This window comes from Lepisosteus platostomus, chromosome 10, assembly GCF_059453375.1.
Source record: "Lepisosteus platostomus isolate fLepPlt1 chromosome 10, fLepPlt1.hap1, whole genome shotgun sequence".
In the NCBI taxonomy this organism is placed as follows: Eukaryota; Metazoa; Chordata; class Actinopteri; order Semionotiformes; family Lepisosteidae; genus Lepisosteus; species Lepisosteus platostomus.
The window spans coordinates 46,738,533-46,756,414 of NC_142620.1; the positions used below are offsets into that span (position 1 = coordinate 46,738,533).

Here is a 17,882-nt window from a genome sequence, read left to right on the forward strand (position 1 = left end):
TCCCCTTGTTTTATGATCAGTGCCCCAACCAACCCTGTATTGGGTGGCTACATTACGAGCTGATACATCAGTTAGTGAACTTATATAACACGTCTTATTGAATTTATGAGGAACTTTATAAATGTCCTACATTTACATAAGGGACAAGGTACAATCCGGAGAAGGTTCAGACACAAGGTTTAACACCTCAGCTCATTTGAAATGTTGTATGAGATAATTAATCACCTAGTAATCAGCTCATTTAACACCCCATCTGAAAGGCAGCACCTCGCACAGCTCAGTCCTTTGCCACTACTGATGGGAATTGTTTTGGAACTTCTGGACCAGACATTTGCCACTACTGTTCCATATATTCTGTATCTCTTAGGTAACAGAAATGCTCAGTGCAACTGAGAATTTTTTTTCTCCCCCAAACAACAATGGAATACAGCCTTTTAGGTCTAAATTCCTTTATGCACATTAGTAGCAAACAGGAATTGGCTTATCTTAAAATTAGAAGTCATAAATAAATTGTCTTAGATAGGAATCTCAGCACACACCAAAAATGTTTCGTTTCCAATGAAAAACTGGACCAAAAATCAATCAATGCACTTTGATTGATTGAGCCCATTAAATCTTAAATTAAATTAAAGCTGTTGTACTTATATTGTACCTACCTTTGAAAATGTTGTACCTATTTGTCTTTATACATATTAATTGTACAGTACATATGTATGATACAGTATACAGTATAATGTATGGTACAAATGTGAATGGTATAGTCATTTTAAGGATACCTTTTCCTTTCCCAGACCGTAACATGTGTCATAAAACATGCACCTTCAATGCAGAAGATTCATCCATATAGAAGATTCAAAATAATCTGTAATCATTTTGAGTGGTTTCCAGATGATTTCAGATATCTCCAACAAGGGGCACTAATGCATGCATTGTAATATAAGAACTTCTGTTCAATTAAACTGCTTAAAGCTCTTCAAAACTACAGTACATTCAGAGTAAGAAAAAAAACAGACATAAGGCCATTTGACTTACTCCCGAGTAATATATCTCTGTTCCATTGAGGCTATTGTCCTTAAATGTTAAATGTTACCTTAGATGTACTTGGAGAAAACGGAAAGATTTAAGAAAATCTGAGGGTTGGCCAACCTTTTCAAGTAGAAAAAAAAAATTACCGTCAATACAAAAAACTAAATTTCTAGATTCTTACACATTTTATACAGTATTTGAAAATAATGTATATGAGAAACTGAAACATATTTGTGCAACAAACTGAATACTCAGCTCTGGAAACAAAACTGTCACTTTGTGTATTCCTCAAACAAAAATAACTGTTTATTGCTGGAGGACTTTGTTCCTGCTCACTTCAAGGGTACAAAGCTGTCTCATGTACCATACAAATCTGAAAATAAGTATACCATTTTGACCTAAGCATACTCTTGCTATTAAAGAAAATATTAATTCTGTATGAAACTAAACTGTGCTATGGAATATTATTATATCTTACTGTATATACCTCAAGATGTAATGGATCTGGTTGAGTGGACTTCATACCACAAAAACAAAGTGGCTACCACAAGGGGTCAAAAAAGACTCTGGAAATGGTTAATTGTAGGGTTAGGGCGACAGGGTGGTACAGTTGTTAGCATTGTTGCCTCGCAGTGATGGGCCCCTAGGTTCAATTTTTGTGGCAGATGGATTTTTTATGTTCTCTCCATGTTCATGTGGGTTTCCTCTGGGTGCTGTGATTTCCTCTCACAGCTCAAAGACATATTGGTAGGTTAACCAGCTTCTGTAAAAATGGCTCTGGCGTGAGTGTGTGCATGTTTGTAGCTGTGTGTACCCTGCGATGGACTGACATCCCATCCAAGGCCTTGTGTCCAATGTTTCCCAGGATAGGCTCTGGGCCACCATAACCTTGAATTGGATAAGCAGTTATTGAAATTGATAACGATCACTATGAATAACACATAAGTATTTTTGTAAATGTCTCTGTACTGCACAGACCCAAGGATAAATTAGAATGAGGATGGTGGAAGCCTTTAAAGAAGCCTTTAAAGAAAACCAGGAGTTTATTTGTTGAGATTCATTGATGTATATGATTTCTTTCATGTGTAAAGCTCTACAGCAGACACTCTTCCACAAAGTGAACACAATTACGATTAAAACAACCGGCAAGCTGTCTCATAACATTGCACCGTGAGAAGCCTAGTTCTTGTACCTTTTGGTATAATATTCCTATTTTAAAATAATCCATATTCTGGTGTATTGTAAATACATATCTATAAAATACTATCAATAAAAACAGAAGAAGCCAGAACCATTACATTTAAGTATACTTGTAATTTGCTTGTAAACATAGTCATTATTGATCTCAGTGAAATACTGTATATGTTTATGTTTGAAAACAGAATTAGATAATACAGAGCCTTTCTGATCTGTGAGATACATTTTTGTGTACATCCATCCTGGCTACAGAACATTCTGTGTTCTGAAAATGTGTTTACTGAAAACTTTTCTTCAAACACTCTCCTTCACTGAAGTCATAAAGGCATACCACTGAAAAAATTAACAGTTGTGTTCAACTTCTTCAACCCCTGTTTGGCTATCTCCTCATACATGGGCAAAGTGAAGTCACAGACTTGGAACATGTCCTTTAGGCTAGAGCTCCACCTTACTTACTTGCTGTATTAACCTTTGTTCTTAGGCAATTCAGATGTATAGTAGCAGTAGTTGTGTAAAGCTGCAAACATTATTTTACCAGTCTAGAAGCAAGATTTGTTTTTTAATAGTAACCAAACAGAATTTTAAAAAATATTCAGACAAGGCAAAACCCTTTAGACCCTGTAGACAAAAGACCCAAAAGACCCTGCATGTTATGTTTTACTGAGTGTTTTACTGAGTGGTCCTGGGATTGCCTTCTGGTCCCAAGGGTGCAAGTGCCATGACTTATAACAATGGTCAGAGGTTACCAAAGCTGAATGATGGTAGTTCTTCAATTCCCAGGAAGATGTCAGTGTAAAGGAGGCAAGATAGAGCTCATTTTGGATATAATGTTTTTATCAATACAACAGAGTTATGTATATAAGTGCTGTCACAACCAAATGTTTTGTGTGACAAAATTTGACAATGAATACTAGTTGTATATTTGCACCTGAAGGAAAACGTTTTCAGAGGCCAACATACAGTAGGTGTTAATGATGCTTAGTATACTGTACGTCAGGCACAGAATTCTTTTTTCTAGTCCATTATCAACTGGACCATATTTTGTGACACCACTCTGTAATAAACTGGCAAGATGAGAGGAGGAAAGCACTTGACATTTTGAAACTATATGTTACTTAAAATAACTAACCCTGTATAGAATTTCTTTAATTTGTAAAAAAATAATTTACAAGTATGGGTAATTGCACATTTCTTTTTCATTTTATCACTAGAAAAAGTAGAAAACACAAACATTTAATAGTTACTAAGGAAGGCCTAGGAAATACCAGTGTTCAAAAATTCTGAAGTAAAGCAATGTGCCAGTAATAAGTTTTGAATAGTAGTTCACAAAACAGGCCACACATAAACTACGGAACAAAAGGGCAATCAGTAGTACAAGTGAGGTAATCCCATCCTGTTAATAAAGCTGTCTACTGAACAATTGGTTTCCTTAATAACAGCTGTGTGAACACAGTGACTATATGTTGCTTTGAAGGGTTTCCTTTGTATTGCTTAATTTCCTCTAACATTGTTTGAAGACTGCTGTGTGATGTTACAAAGCTATTGTATGTCATCACAGACCTATGCAGACTCTCCACAGTGCAGGTTTGGAAAGTTGCTGTAGGAGTGACTTTATTTCTCTATTCAGTTAATTATAATTAATTCTATTATCTGAAATATCTTGAATAAATATGCAAATGCATCTAAAATAATGTAACTTGAATCACCACAGAGGAAAATTCAGTGATTTGTTTCCTGAGTATTATTGAGTATTAAGTTTGTTTTGGATATTAATATTGGATATCCATATCCAATAGACAGCCAGCACCTGATGCATTAATTCCTTAGAACAACAGCAATGACCAACAACAATGATGACAAAAACAACATTAATAATAATCATCATCATCATCATCATCATCATCATCATCATCATGGTCGTCATTATCATCATCATCATCATACCTGAGCAGCATCATTTCTTTCCCTGAGAACCAACACACATGCCTAAAGCACAGGCAAAAAAAGAAGTGAAAAGACATGTTCTCAATTATTAGAAAAGTCATTTACAAAAAAGTAGCACATCCTTCTCTTTATAGTGTATCAAACAAGAATTAAGATGCATTATCCATAAATCCCAAAAAATAAAATAAGTCACATCCATTTTACCCCCAACGGAAAATTTGTCAAAAAATAGTACTGATTCTAGTTTTTGCTGCAACCTCATTTTGCCATAAATTAACCATATTCTCAGGTAACCAGAGTTACATGGTCAAATGGTGTTTGAGCAGTAGCATTCTGCACCACCGCCTGCTTTTTACAAGCAGTAGATGATTAGGTGTGGGTGAGAATATTATTGCAGCAACTTGTGATGAATAAATAAGAACCAGTCTTAATTGGTGTAAATAATTTGATTGGTGCAGGGAATCAGAGGCAATCAGAGGCAATTTGATTTGCAAGAACAAAGTAGCAGTTATGCATCCATATTGGTATACAGGTATGCAGGAATGACAGTGCATTAGATGTTAACAGTATTCTCACTAAAATGATACCATGCTGGGAGTTAATAGGCCAAACATTTTTTAAACAGTGTAAATTGTATACTTACATTATTTGGTATAACTTGACTGAAATTGACTGAAATTTCAACCTGACCATAAGGTCGAGGCTGACAGGACCTACCCCCTAAATTTTTTGTAAGGGTGAGGATAGGACGGAGGGAGGGGTGCAAGTAAAATGTGAAAAATCTTGCCTGCTGAGCATCCTATGCGCAGCAGAGAGGAAGTGGGTGACATTCAAGTCTGACCTCTGCCCAAACGTCTGTAGAAAAACTCCATTAAGTGAGTCTCTCTGGTAGTAAACAAGCCGTTTAATACTTTCATTCTGATATGAATACAGATAAAATAAATTCTATGTTCTTGATACAAACATATATTACAATTCAATATCATTTGGTTTAAAATTTAAATTTAGTAGAGGAACAAACTTCTATTCTTCTCACATATACTGTACAGTATATATAGTCCTCACTGATATTCAGTCATCAATATTGCATCCCACAAAAATATGTTGTATCTACTGTAACATTCGTGAACAGACATGTAAGGTACAGTATTAATAAGAAAATTTGTCATCACTCCTTTGCTTGTTTAAAAAAATCTCAATTTAAAAGTCATACTGTAGGTATCTTTTTATTCTGGATCCTCAATAGTTAAAATGCATACATTGAATAATCCTTAGAACTCATTTTAACTCAGTGTTCCATGAAGATGTGATTCATCTGCAGTACGGTTCAGACCTTCAGCTCATTTTTTAATTCGATGGCAGACAAAAGGTTAGAGGTTGACAGCGCTGTAAATTGCGAATCCCATTGATTTGTGCATCCGGTGTAAAACCAGAGAAAAGAATCATTGCCTGGCAGTGTACTGCTTGAATGCATCCCAATAAATACCTGGGATTTCATTTTTGAGAGGGAGAAATTCAAATACTGCATGTTGCTCTTCAACTTCAACTATACGTACAATCAATTTAACACGGTAGAATATTCAAACATCATTCTGAAAAGTATTTTGGCCTTGTTGCACAATATTAACATTCTTATTTACTTCAAGGGCACGTAATCAGCTTAAAAAATGGAAAGCTGCCTGATAACACCTTTTCGCTTGTCATTCTAATATTAAAGCAGTCCTCACTATATAAAATGCATAGGATGCAGCAAAGAAAAACAAGCATATTTCAAAATACTACTTTAGTTTGCTTCTAATATTACTGTAAAAATGCACCCATCCATTAACGGAGTGAAACACATTTTTATGGTCAAATGCAGAATCATTGTGAGACGAATTATTTGTACAGATACAGTAGATCTTGACTACAGAACATCCTGTGGTGCTTACTGAAAAGCTTTGTTTTAAAGCCATCTGCTTCACTCCTGAGGTTATAAAGACAGCGCTAAAGCAGTTAACAACTCTGACTCTACAGCCCCTTCCATGACATTAGCAAGTCCAAAAATGCTACTGGAATTAGTACAATCGCAAATACAGAACAATTTATCTATAACAAAGGTTCTTCTCCCTCATGGAGACCTGGGATTTTATTTTTCAAGATAAACTGAAATTGATATGCTCCTCCACAACATGTAGAAGTACAATCAGTCATGGTGAACTGTATACTGTATGTAAGATTTTTTAAACATTTTTCAGAAAGCTGTTGTAGCCATCAAAAAATGTCATGTATATTAGTTTCTGTACTTGCCTCTATATCCTGTGTTGCTTGTGCATGTTGTGTGTTCTACAAATCAGTTTCGGTCACTTATAAATATGCAAATGCATTTGCTTCAGTGGGCACTTTACAGGTAATATCAGTGAGTCATAATGTCAACTCTGACAGAATGACTTCAACTCTGTAACAACTGACAAAGCATTCCTACTGTAGTTCAGTTTGAGAGAACCTGTTGAAATGTACATTTGCATAGCTATACATTATTCACAACTGAGCTCCAGGATGCTAACGAGACACATTCACAAAGGGATACAAAGACAAAAAAGAAAGAACTAGCACATAAGTTATGATATTTAAGTATTTAAAAATACTAATTGTCTTATTTTTCTTTTCTTACCTTTCTTTTAAGTGAAATGTAATAAGTTTAAGTTAGAGAAAGTTGCACATATAGTACAGAAACCCCATTTAAGCTTGTAGTGCGGTCTCAAAATTTAAAAGAATCAAGTGGACAAACAGTACTACGATTCATTTAGTAGCATTATTAGTTTGGTATTCTTTATAGAAGAAAATGTTTTAAAAACATAATTTCCAACTTGAATGTGTGTTTTACATATTAACTAATTCAACATGTCATCACTGCATGAGAATAATAGAGTAATAGAGGAAAAATGTAAAACACTTTCTTTCCAGGGCAATAGAATCAAGGACACCCGTTCTGCAATCTACAGCATCTCTAAATCCATCATCAATGCACATTACTGGAGGCAATATTGGAAACGAGCAGCCAACAAATTTAACTCTCTGCTAAGTCAAAGGTCAAAAAATGATTTAAATCAGAGGACATACTCACATAGGCTTAGGCCATATATGTATTAGTCTAGGCAATTACAGAACAGGCATAAATCTACATTCTGGGTCAAAATAATTAGGCCTCTTTGTGTGGGAGATTGAGGCTTAATATGCATTATAGTTTCTGCACATATTTCAGTTAAACCAGACAGTTCTAGCTTAGTATACATGGAAAAACTCAATATACATAATATCACATCATTTGAAAATCAGACTGGGTTTGGGAAATATGATAATCCTTTGTTTCAGAAATGCTGAATGATAATTCCTTTTTACAGCTTATACTCAAAAAAAGTCTGAAGATGTAAAGTAGCTGCTATTAATGTAATTTTCTTAATGCATTCATGTGTATAATTAAGGTACTGTACAATGCCTATTTTACTTAGTATCAGATCATTAAGGTATACAAACACACCTTCAAGCTTTTCAATATTGCAGCTCTGCCACAGTACTTTGTCCCACAATTATAAACAGTAGCTGTTCATCTAAAAAAACTTTGATTGGAAAGCAAGTGTTCCAACAGGTATAAAGTAGGAATACAGATCACCATAATACATAAAAGCATTACACATACGGATCTACATAAATATTTATGCATTAAATGGGGTTTATTTCAAAACGAGAAGTATGTGAAAAATGGAATGGCATGAATACTAAAGCCTATGTTCCTGTTGCAGATTACATTTTATTTTTCATTGCTGTAAACAAAAGATAACTCAGTGGTTATGCTAATGTCAGGTTGCTCCTGGAGTACTTAATAAAATTATGAACCTGACATATTTCTGTAAATAATGTTTGATGTGTTTCTCATTCAAGTGATCTCAAACCTAAACTAAAAAAGAATAAATGTGGGGAAACACACAGTATAAATTTAGACTTCCACAGCTGGAAAATAGCATTATGCTCATCTGTGTTCACAAATGTATTTTTATCAGAAGTGCAAAAAAGGAATACGATGCTGTATGTGTTATTCATTAGTATGTAATTAACCATCTCTGTTTCTGCAATCTGTTTCTGAACCAAAGAGATTAACAAAAGAAGATGGTTTCATTACCTTTTTCACTAGGTGGCAGCATAGAGTCATGACTAGTGGATTGTGGGTTCAAGTCCCTGCTGCAAACATTGTCGTACCTTCAGGGAGGTACTATAGCCAAATTCCTCCCGGTGTTTACTGGGGGAAGGTTCTGTGATGGACAAGTGTCCCATCTGAGGGCTGTGTACTCTCTGCATAACACCATAGAAATGAGGATAAGCTGTGGCCAAAGTGCCATTGTAGCTGGAAAACAGAACTACCTACTGTAGTAGCCTCTCTAGTCAGGATTTGGACTTGATTGGATATGTATTTCACATGTGATTTTATAAATTGTTTAATGGTACAATATATATATATACATATTTATTTTACCTACTCTCCCACTGATGACTTCTGGATGCCAAAGCATTTGTGGTATTAGTTAATTTGTGCACAGGATGAGACGTATGGGAAAAATAAGATGTATTGAAATGCCTGTTTTGACGGACTTAGAGGGTTTTAATGATTCATGAGCTAAGTAACGCACCTTGGAAGCTGTGTTTTGGAATCTTGGAGCTGCTATAGGGTTGATATAGAAAACTTGTTTTGTTTGGGGATGTGGAGGATGGGGTTCAACCTTTAAAAAGAACAAGAAACACACTTTTGTTCAGAACTCTATGATGAAATATGAATATTTCCTATATGGAGATGGATCAGTGATATACAGCACCAAAATAAAAAAAAATAGAACCTTGCAGCCATTCAATAGTCCAAGGTTGATTTCCCTTCTGGATATTGTTTTTAATTGATGTACTGTAACTCATTTTCCTTGAATCCCCACTGTTTCTGCTACCACCCAACAACACCACCAACACAGGAAACTACATAACAAAAAGTCAAATCCATCCAAAATAAGACTCATTTACTCATTCGCATCCTTTTACAGAAGCCCGAAATACTGACATGATATGGCATGCTATATAGTGATCAATGGTTTCGAAAATCAATGGTCTCCTGTTTCAAGGCAGCCAAAGAGTAAATTAATAAAACTGAGGGGACTTACCCTTACAAAGCTGGCTGGAAACCATCCTTCCTCATCATCAATCTGGCCCCACCACCAGTCCTTATTAGAAGCATCAAGGACTTTGATGACGTCCCCAGCCTTAAATGCCAACTCCCGATCGGCCATGGTGACGTGATCCCATACTGCCTCGGCACTGACAATTGAACCACCACTGATCAACTAAACAGGAGAGAAGCAAAAACACAGAAAGAGACGTTGAGTTTTGGTTCAAACCCTTCATTCTTCAATCCCCAACACTCCTCCTACAGTAGTAACTGCAAAGAGGTCAGGCAAAGGGGAAATATGCCAGGTCCCAGAAAAGATTCCAATTGCTGCAGAAATCTAAAACCCTGACAAACATTTTTGCAGCAGAACTGTATTTGAAACCTGCAGCTTATTGACGCTAATAAACTATAAGTTATTAATTCAGAGATGGATAACGCCAGTTCTTAACAGCTGGAATTCTGGTCAAGACCAAAAATAACAGGCAATTTGAATTTATTACTAAGATAATTATTGATTTAACTAAGCAATTATGGTCAGATCAGCTACAGTATGAAACTAGGAAAAGCCTGCAGCCTTCAGAACTGGAGTTTAGAAATCCCTGTATTAACAGATGTTTATGTGAAAGGTGCCAGTTTTTTCTCTACAGTAGAGAAAACCAACATTCAGGGCTATTCACTAGCATTTCAAAAGCTACTTTTATGACTGAACTAGATTTAAGTAAAGGTAATTTCAAAAGCAGTTGTAACAATGGATAATGAAATTTCATCAGTTTCCAAAAGCACAATTGAAAAATATTTCAAATGTGAAAAAATATTATTTAAGCTGATTTTTAAAAGTGTATGTTAAGTTATATTTGCCTGTGGATCTCGCTGATTTGTAATGCATTTACTGTACATAAAATAATCTTTTGAGGGATCTGACATACAAACAATAAAATATCAAATTAAATGCAACAGCATCTACCCTTACAGATTTTTTTTCAATCTATAGTGTATTAGAAAAGGCTGTCTATTATAATGGAGGATGATCATTCTGGGAACAAACAGTAGCAGTAAATACCACAACATATATACAATTTCACCATAAACATCCACAATAATTTGCATAAAATCTTTTATGTCCTTACTGTATGTCTTAATGCCAAATTAACTATGTGTCAATATGGTGCTTAAAGGACACTGGCTATTTTTCAAGTACCCTTGCAATGTAATCAACAAAAATATAAATAGTGTAACATATTAATACACTATTTATGATGAGCTTCTAAAATACTGGTGGAGTTTCACCATCTTGTCATTTTTTGACTGGCTCAACATTTACTCGTGAATTATTAAATAATATTCTGTTAGAATAAATTAATTTAAAACCATTATACAATTCTAAATTCAACATTCTATATTTAGCTGAAAAACCTTTGGCATTGTATTTTATTAATTAAAATAGACACCTAAAATACTCTTATGAGTATGTCACACTACTGCAGTACTGACAAAATGACCAGCAATCAATCCAGAAATTGAGAGAATCCAAATTCCAATAATTAAAAAAAAATGACCTCTCACCTCTCTAGCTAGGTTGAGTTTAACTGAAAGATGTATTCATAAAACAATCCAAAACAATTGTGGATTGTATTTTGGACTGCATCTTAATCTTCTCTCAAATAAAATGTCTGCATCTGCTTTTGATTATCTTTAATCTTTTGATTTTATATGGTGCTCTTAAATTATGTCTGACACTCTTTATGTGGAAATACATGCCAACAGTATCTACAGTAAAACTGATGTGATGTAATAACTGTCCAAATTAAGGTCATGCAATGATTTTGTCATGTTACCATAATACTACAATACATATCCACTTTAATGGAAAAACAAAACTCCCTCCATTAATATAGCCATATAATCTCAAGAATTTGATTCTTGAGATTCTTGATTCTAGAAATGTATTGTGTGCTTCTTTTCTAACTTTTAGAGTTCTAGATGTTATATCTTATAGAACAACACAAATAAGATTGACTTTCACATTATATTTGCCAACAGAACAACCAGAAACTGGTTAGCAAATTAAAAGCACAATATTCTCCATGCTAATGCTACAGGTTAATTCTGCTTCAAGAATCTCTCCAATAATTTGGAATTAAGTACACAAAAGATTTCACAAATCATGCACAGGAGATATGCCTTTACACATTTCACTCTTTTTTTTCTAACACAAGCGTCACTATATGGCACAAATGGTATGAACCTGAGGCTCCAACTCATTAAAGCATTTCCACAAGGGTAATTAAAGCAAATCTATTTTTTAAAACCTTCCCCCTCTTCATTTCAATATTTTTTTACTTCTCTCGATAAATCATATGCATATACTCAAGAGGAACAAAGCAATGCTCAGTTGCCTCTTATATAATAGACGGTGAATCTGAATATTATCCCAAGAGCATGTCTAAAAATAATGATGATTGCTTTTTTTCTAGGTAATACATTATGATACAACATGGAAAGCATTTCTGCTGTGATGTCTCACTGTTTTATTTCAAGGACTGTACCAAAGACTTTTAGAAAGAAACATTCTTATCTTTGACATTAAAGTCACGTCTATGACTCTTTTCTTAAATTAGTAGACATCGTCGGAACTCAAGTGGACATCCTTATTTTTTACGCAGATTTCCACTTGACTTATTTCTGTTACTTACCTAAACATACATTATAGTTTTTGCAGTCTTGCTTCCCAGTATAAAATTTTCAGGGCAAACTATATTAGTTGACTCTCTAATGATTGTGTCATCTATCACCTGTCCAACACCTAAACATGGGTCTTGTCAGTGGATGTTTGTGGATTACTGAGTCTGCAAGAACATGGATAGTTTAGCTGGGGCAATTGGGACTGTTGTCCTTAGTAAATATTGTATGCCTGTGTCAGTCTTATTAGAACATTGAATCCCATCAATGAAACTCATGTTAAAACAAGGCTTACCTAATGCTTCAATCAATGTGCATGCAGGGCTTGATGTGTGAATATTTGTTTTGCTTGTTCTGTTAATGAGCAACTATTAACACTTTATTACTTACTAAATTATATTTATTGTCTTATATATTCTGACATAAATAGAGATACACTGCCTTAGATCATTAATTTTTATTTTGTGATAAAAACATTATTTTTTTAACGATGAAAACAATTATCTGCTAAAAGTAAAGTAGCGAAATACAATGTAACACTCAAATGGCCACTATTATTGCTTTATCACAAAAAAACTTTAAGCCATATCTCCAGGTATGCGACTGTGACTGTTACACATGATTAAGAAGGAAATGTTTATTGCTGCTCAGCTAGAATTGTTAATCATTTCAGTTACTGCAGCCTCCTGTGATAATTGCTTTGCAAATAAAGTTCATAGCCATACTTATTTTCCAGTACTGGCAGGAGTGAATGATAATGTAGGTACCAGATATACTCTGTGCCAAGTTAAGGATTCTAGATATCAACCAGAATGTGTTGTCATATAAAGTCAGCTGTTCGCTTCCACATAAAAATTGAATACATGATGGTTTTGTGCAGGCCATTCATTCTAAGAAACTCCTTGGGCTCTTGGAAGAGCCCAAGCCCTGTAACAGCCGAATGATTTGACATATGATGAAAGATTAATACTGCAGGTGTGAGACATTCTGAGTTAGTGAAAGACACCACCCAGAGTGCAGGGTAAAACCTGCAGAACTGTTGAAATACAGGTGGTGCCATTGGCAGGCAGTAGTGAGGAATTCCCATTAGAAACTCAAAATGCTCTGAAGACCACAGGTTTAGAGAGGATCTGCAGGTAAATGTCACAAAACAGTTGCTCCTGTTGCTGCCCAAGCCAGCCATGATAATCCTGTCAAGCCTTCATTTCACATGTATACTTGATTTGTGCTGCACATTTTTGGGGCATATACTTTTGCTTCTCTCAAGTAAATGAAGAATTAAATTATAAATTCTGACCACGCACGGCCTGATTGCAAATTCTGATCAAAGGTGTAACTAAGACTTTAGGAATACAGCTATTTTTAAATGACAGCAATACCAGATATTTGTTTCTACATCTGTTTTAACAGTCTATTGAAATCCATTGGCTTTCCTTAATCTTTTTTAGATGGCACTGGCAAGAACAGCTACATTTTTATATTTTAAGACAAACCAACCTATTCCTCACAAACACACTGTATGTAGTCCAGCTTGACTGCCAGTACAAAAAATATCAAAAGCATATGAGATATTAATATAAATTGAGGTTATTGAAAAATAAATGTAATGTCTAAAACATAACATCATTCCTTGACATATTGAGAAAAAGAATGTGAGTAGGTATAGAGACTTCCTCTCTCTAAAATCAGTTCCTGCTCCCCTTCTGAGCCCTTCTGGATTCTTTTTATCAAGACCACATAAGTTTCTAGAAACGCCCACGCACTGAACTATGCCATTTCTTTAAAAGCATGTCTTTTAATGATCACCAAATGCCAGTGGTCAGTTTTTCTTTGCTTGGTAGTTAAAAATAGAAACAACTAGCATAACAGTTTTATTGATTGCATACAAAAACATTCTTTTTAATGTACTTCAACTAAATATTGCTCTGAAAACCATCCACATCCATCCTTGTCAATTTTTAAAACTGTCGGATCTACGAAATGAGGAATTAAGGATTGTAGATGAAGTAGTATGTGGTTCATTAGAAGCTGATAGCATGACAATTTCTGGATTAAATTCATTTTATGAATTAATCTCTTACCAGACAGATCATTCAAGGAAGATCTTCCAATTCTGCTTTCTAGCAGTGTGAAACAGTTAATTAATATTCATATATACAGTACCATGATGCATTGCTACACTAATTGGGAAAGGCGTGCTTTGCAAGTGATAGATGGATGATGAGGTTACTGAAAAAAATGTAATATGGACATAGCCTTATGTTAAATCATTAATTTATTGTGATAAACTTATTTTCTTCTTTTTCACACTAATGTCTTTCAGTTATTATGTTAGAACAGATATTTTAATTGTTCATTGTTTATATAATTACTCTGAAATTATATCTTATTTTTTCCTTCACATAACCTAAAAATGAAAAAATGAAATTAAAAATTACAATGTATGTTTCTATATAAAATATTTCATCTGGTGTTTACATTTCAGTTGAAAAATTATCAATACTACCTCTCCTACAAAAGAAACTACAAATAAAATCTAATTTTAAATAAGAAGAACAGTAAAAGTACTGAAACAAAAAAATACAGTGAATATTGCTGAATAACTGCACACTCAGATAACATTTCATTGGGCAAAAATTGATAAATTAATATTTTCTCATACGAAATATTGACACACTATGGTGAACAATGGTATCTTAACAACCCAATTGAGCAGACAAAGTAACATTCATAATCATGTGGGAGAAAGACAGACTTCAGTTCCTGACAGTCATTGGCTTTATGTGACTGATCTCTAGATCGGTTTTACAGCATTTCACCAACACCACTCTACCATCCCCCAACTCCACTGCCAAGGCAGTAAACACTTGGGTTTTTATGGAGTTCTGACATCCTGATTCAAGTGGCCAGTTATTTGTCAAAGTCAAAATACCAATAGTTTTTCTCCAATCACATTATTGGGGTTTGACTGTATCTTAAAGCATTGGTTAAAGCATGGCCTAATTCCAAGTATTCTGAAGTAAAGTAAATTAGATTTCCATATAATTCTTCATGGCTCAAGATTAAAGTGACTACAGAGATGTAATCAATTTTATCCAACTAAGTCACATGATGTACACTATTCTCAGTGTAGTCACATAGTCTGTGGGGCTAATTTGCTTTGATAACAAAAAGAGACAAAAGACTGGCCTTCAGCATTACCCTGTTGAAGGAAAGAAATCAGATAGAAAGTACAGCCAACGATCGATAATGAACCGAAGCAAATTGAACGTTAGCTGCTACTTTGTTTTTTTATATTGCGTATCAATAACAAACACAAAATAATTGATCTGTTCTTTGAAACAAAGCAACTACAGACAAATATAAACCTTGTTTTCCATTAACCAAAATCATGATGCACCGCAATTATTATAAGTATTTTCCATCCATTCATTTTCTAACCGCTTTAACTACAACAGGATTGTGGGGGAGCCAAGACCTATATCATTCATATTTAAAGAGCAATTCTTTGGTAATATTAACACAAGATGCAAAATGAGTTGTCGTGTTTAGACAGTAAAACAGACAGAACCCCACTAACTGCTTTACCCTCTCATTGTTAGTGCCCTAGTTGAAAGAACACACTGAAAGCCCAAGGATGTAACCAACCAACAGAAGAAACATTAGACTAAATTATTTGATAAGGGTTCAGTTTTTCATCATATAAGAGAGATATGTTTTACATGAACATTTTTGTTGTATAAATGTGGCTGTTAAAATGCCACAAAGTCTCAGCTGTTTGATCTTTATCTTTTCCTTTACAAAGCAGATTTTGGCACTGTGCCTAGGGAGGGAAAATGCAACTGCAGTTACTGTAGCAGAGAAAAACCAGAATAACATAAAGAAGTGCCCAAAAGAATAAGCTGTTCCATAAATAGAGACCCATGAGGCTTTTCCCTGCATATTTATTCATAAGCAACATATTTCTTACAGAGCAGATTCTCCAGATGTAAAGCTGTGCAAAAATTCATCTGGATCAAGTACCTTGGGATCTTTATTTTTTCCGGGAGCCTGATTATTGTGCTGCTCTTAAAAATAATTCCCTGGAAATGAAGTGTTGGTGTACGTAGTTAAATGGAGATTCTCCCAATGAACTGAGAAGAAATAAGTGTATTCCAAAAAGCACCAAAATAAAATAAAAAATATCAAAAGTATAGCAGTCTGCAATTGTTTTTCGGGATCTGTAGTGGAGATCTATTGGGTCAAATCTCACATAAGGCAAGAATGTTGTACCTTACTGTATGTACTTCACACAGATTGTAGTAGCAAATTGCTTATGAATAAATGGGTTCTCCCCAGGTTGTGATTTTAATGAGAATTTATGCTCAATTGACTTATCTGAATTCAATTAAGACTTCTTATTATCTGCTATATATAACTATCAAACTAATAAATTGGACGGGGACATGAAAGGAATTGTTAAAACCACCACTTACTGTACAATGTATGTATTATTTTGCCTTCTGAATTAAGGCAGCAATGGTTACAGCCAATAAGGTAAAGTTTACAGATGACTGAAGGAATACAGAGAATGCATATAGTATAACGAGAAGCATTAAAATATAACAAATGCTGTTAGTTCAAATATCTGTATTATGATTTTCTAATGCCTCCTAGTACAGTATATACATATTGTATTGTTACAGTTCCCCTCTAGCTCTAGCCATGGTATAGTGGCTTCAATACTCTTAAGACCCACTATCTACCTCTAGGACCTCTTCACCTACAATGACTTCCTCAATATCTGCCATGGTTAAAAATGCAAAAAACTACCAAGATAATTACTCTATCATCAGCCTGTTTAAACACAGACCCTCGCTCAATTGTGGCAAATAAGAGTGAATAATTAGAAAATAAGATATATCAAAACAATATCACATATCCGATCCTGACACCAGCTTTCTTTAACACAAATTCTAAATATTAACAAAAATGACTCCCCCCCCCCCGTAGTCAAGAAATACAGTATTACATTGCCCATGTGTTCTTGATTTCTCTGGCAAAGCTTGGTGATAAACTATAACTAAAACAGAACAAATATGTATTCGAATAAATTACACAAATACACCACATACTGTACAACTTTACAGGTACAGTTTGTACAGATATATCCTGTGAGTTTCAGAGCATGTGTTTTCTACACACCCAGAGGACACAGAATGTTCCTTATAACTAAGACACAAAAAAACTGAAAAGGGCAAGGACAGAACGTGTGTCCAAGACTAAATCACTCAAAAGCACCTGATAAATGAATAGGGACCTGTTTCCAAATCTCAAACACTAAACAATAAAAAAAAAAATCTTCAGCCTGTCAGCCTGTGGATTCCATAAATGGAGAATCTGTCCATCTATTTTCTAACTGCTTTATCCAGTACAAGTTTGAGATAGCTGGAGCCTATTCCATCAACGATAACAAGGCAGGGTACACTCTGGACAGGACGCCAGTTCATCAAAGGGCACAAATTAGAATTTCCAGATATGCAGTACAAGACAACACGTCTCCTTACTTTAAGTCTAGAGCCTGGTCCTCTAAGCGTTCATTTTATTTTGACATATTCTTGTTACTATTGAGGTTTTAAGTTCTTGTCTCTAGGTTTCTCCCTCACTGCCTTGATACAGTACTCTTCTAAGCTTCTCTACCTCTCTCTTCTGTTCTTTTCTCTTCTACCTGTTTATGTACTTTTAATAATCTTTTTTCTACCTATGATTGCTCTAAGAGGGCTTATTTAATGATGTAGCAGAGAATTGGTTTAGCTTGAGTTAACGATTAACACCACTTGTTTCATTACTTGGCTATTGTGATTATGCCATG

General features: G+C 34.6%; 1 protein-coding gene across 6 annotated transcripts in view; it reads right to left on the bottom strand.

Moving 5' to 3' along the window:
* arhgef9a (Cdc42 guanine nucleotide exchange factor 9a) overlaps positions 1–17,882 on the bottom strand; it is a 143,454-nt gene that overhangs the window by 41,255 nt on the left and 84,317 nt on the right. For 5 of the 6 annotated variants that reach the window (XM_088596748.1, XM_088596752.1, XM_088596747.1 and 2 more), the window contains 2 exons: positions 9,348–9,527; positions 8,832–8,921 (listed from right to left, as the gene is read on the bottom strand). In XM_088596748.1, coding sequence (XP_088452874.1) covers positions 8,832–8,921; positions 9,348–9,527 — 270 coding nt within the window. The remainder of the gene's footprint in view (positions 1–8,831; positions 8,922–9,347; positions 9,528–17,882) is intronic. The other variant, XM_088596750.1, reaches the window with a different exon arrangement.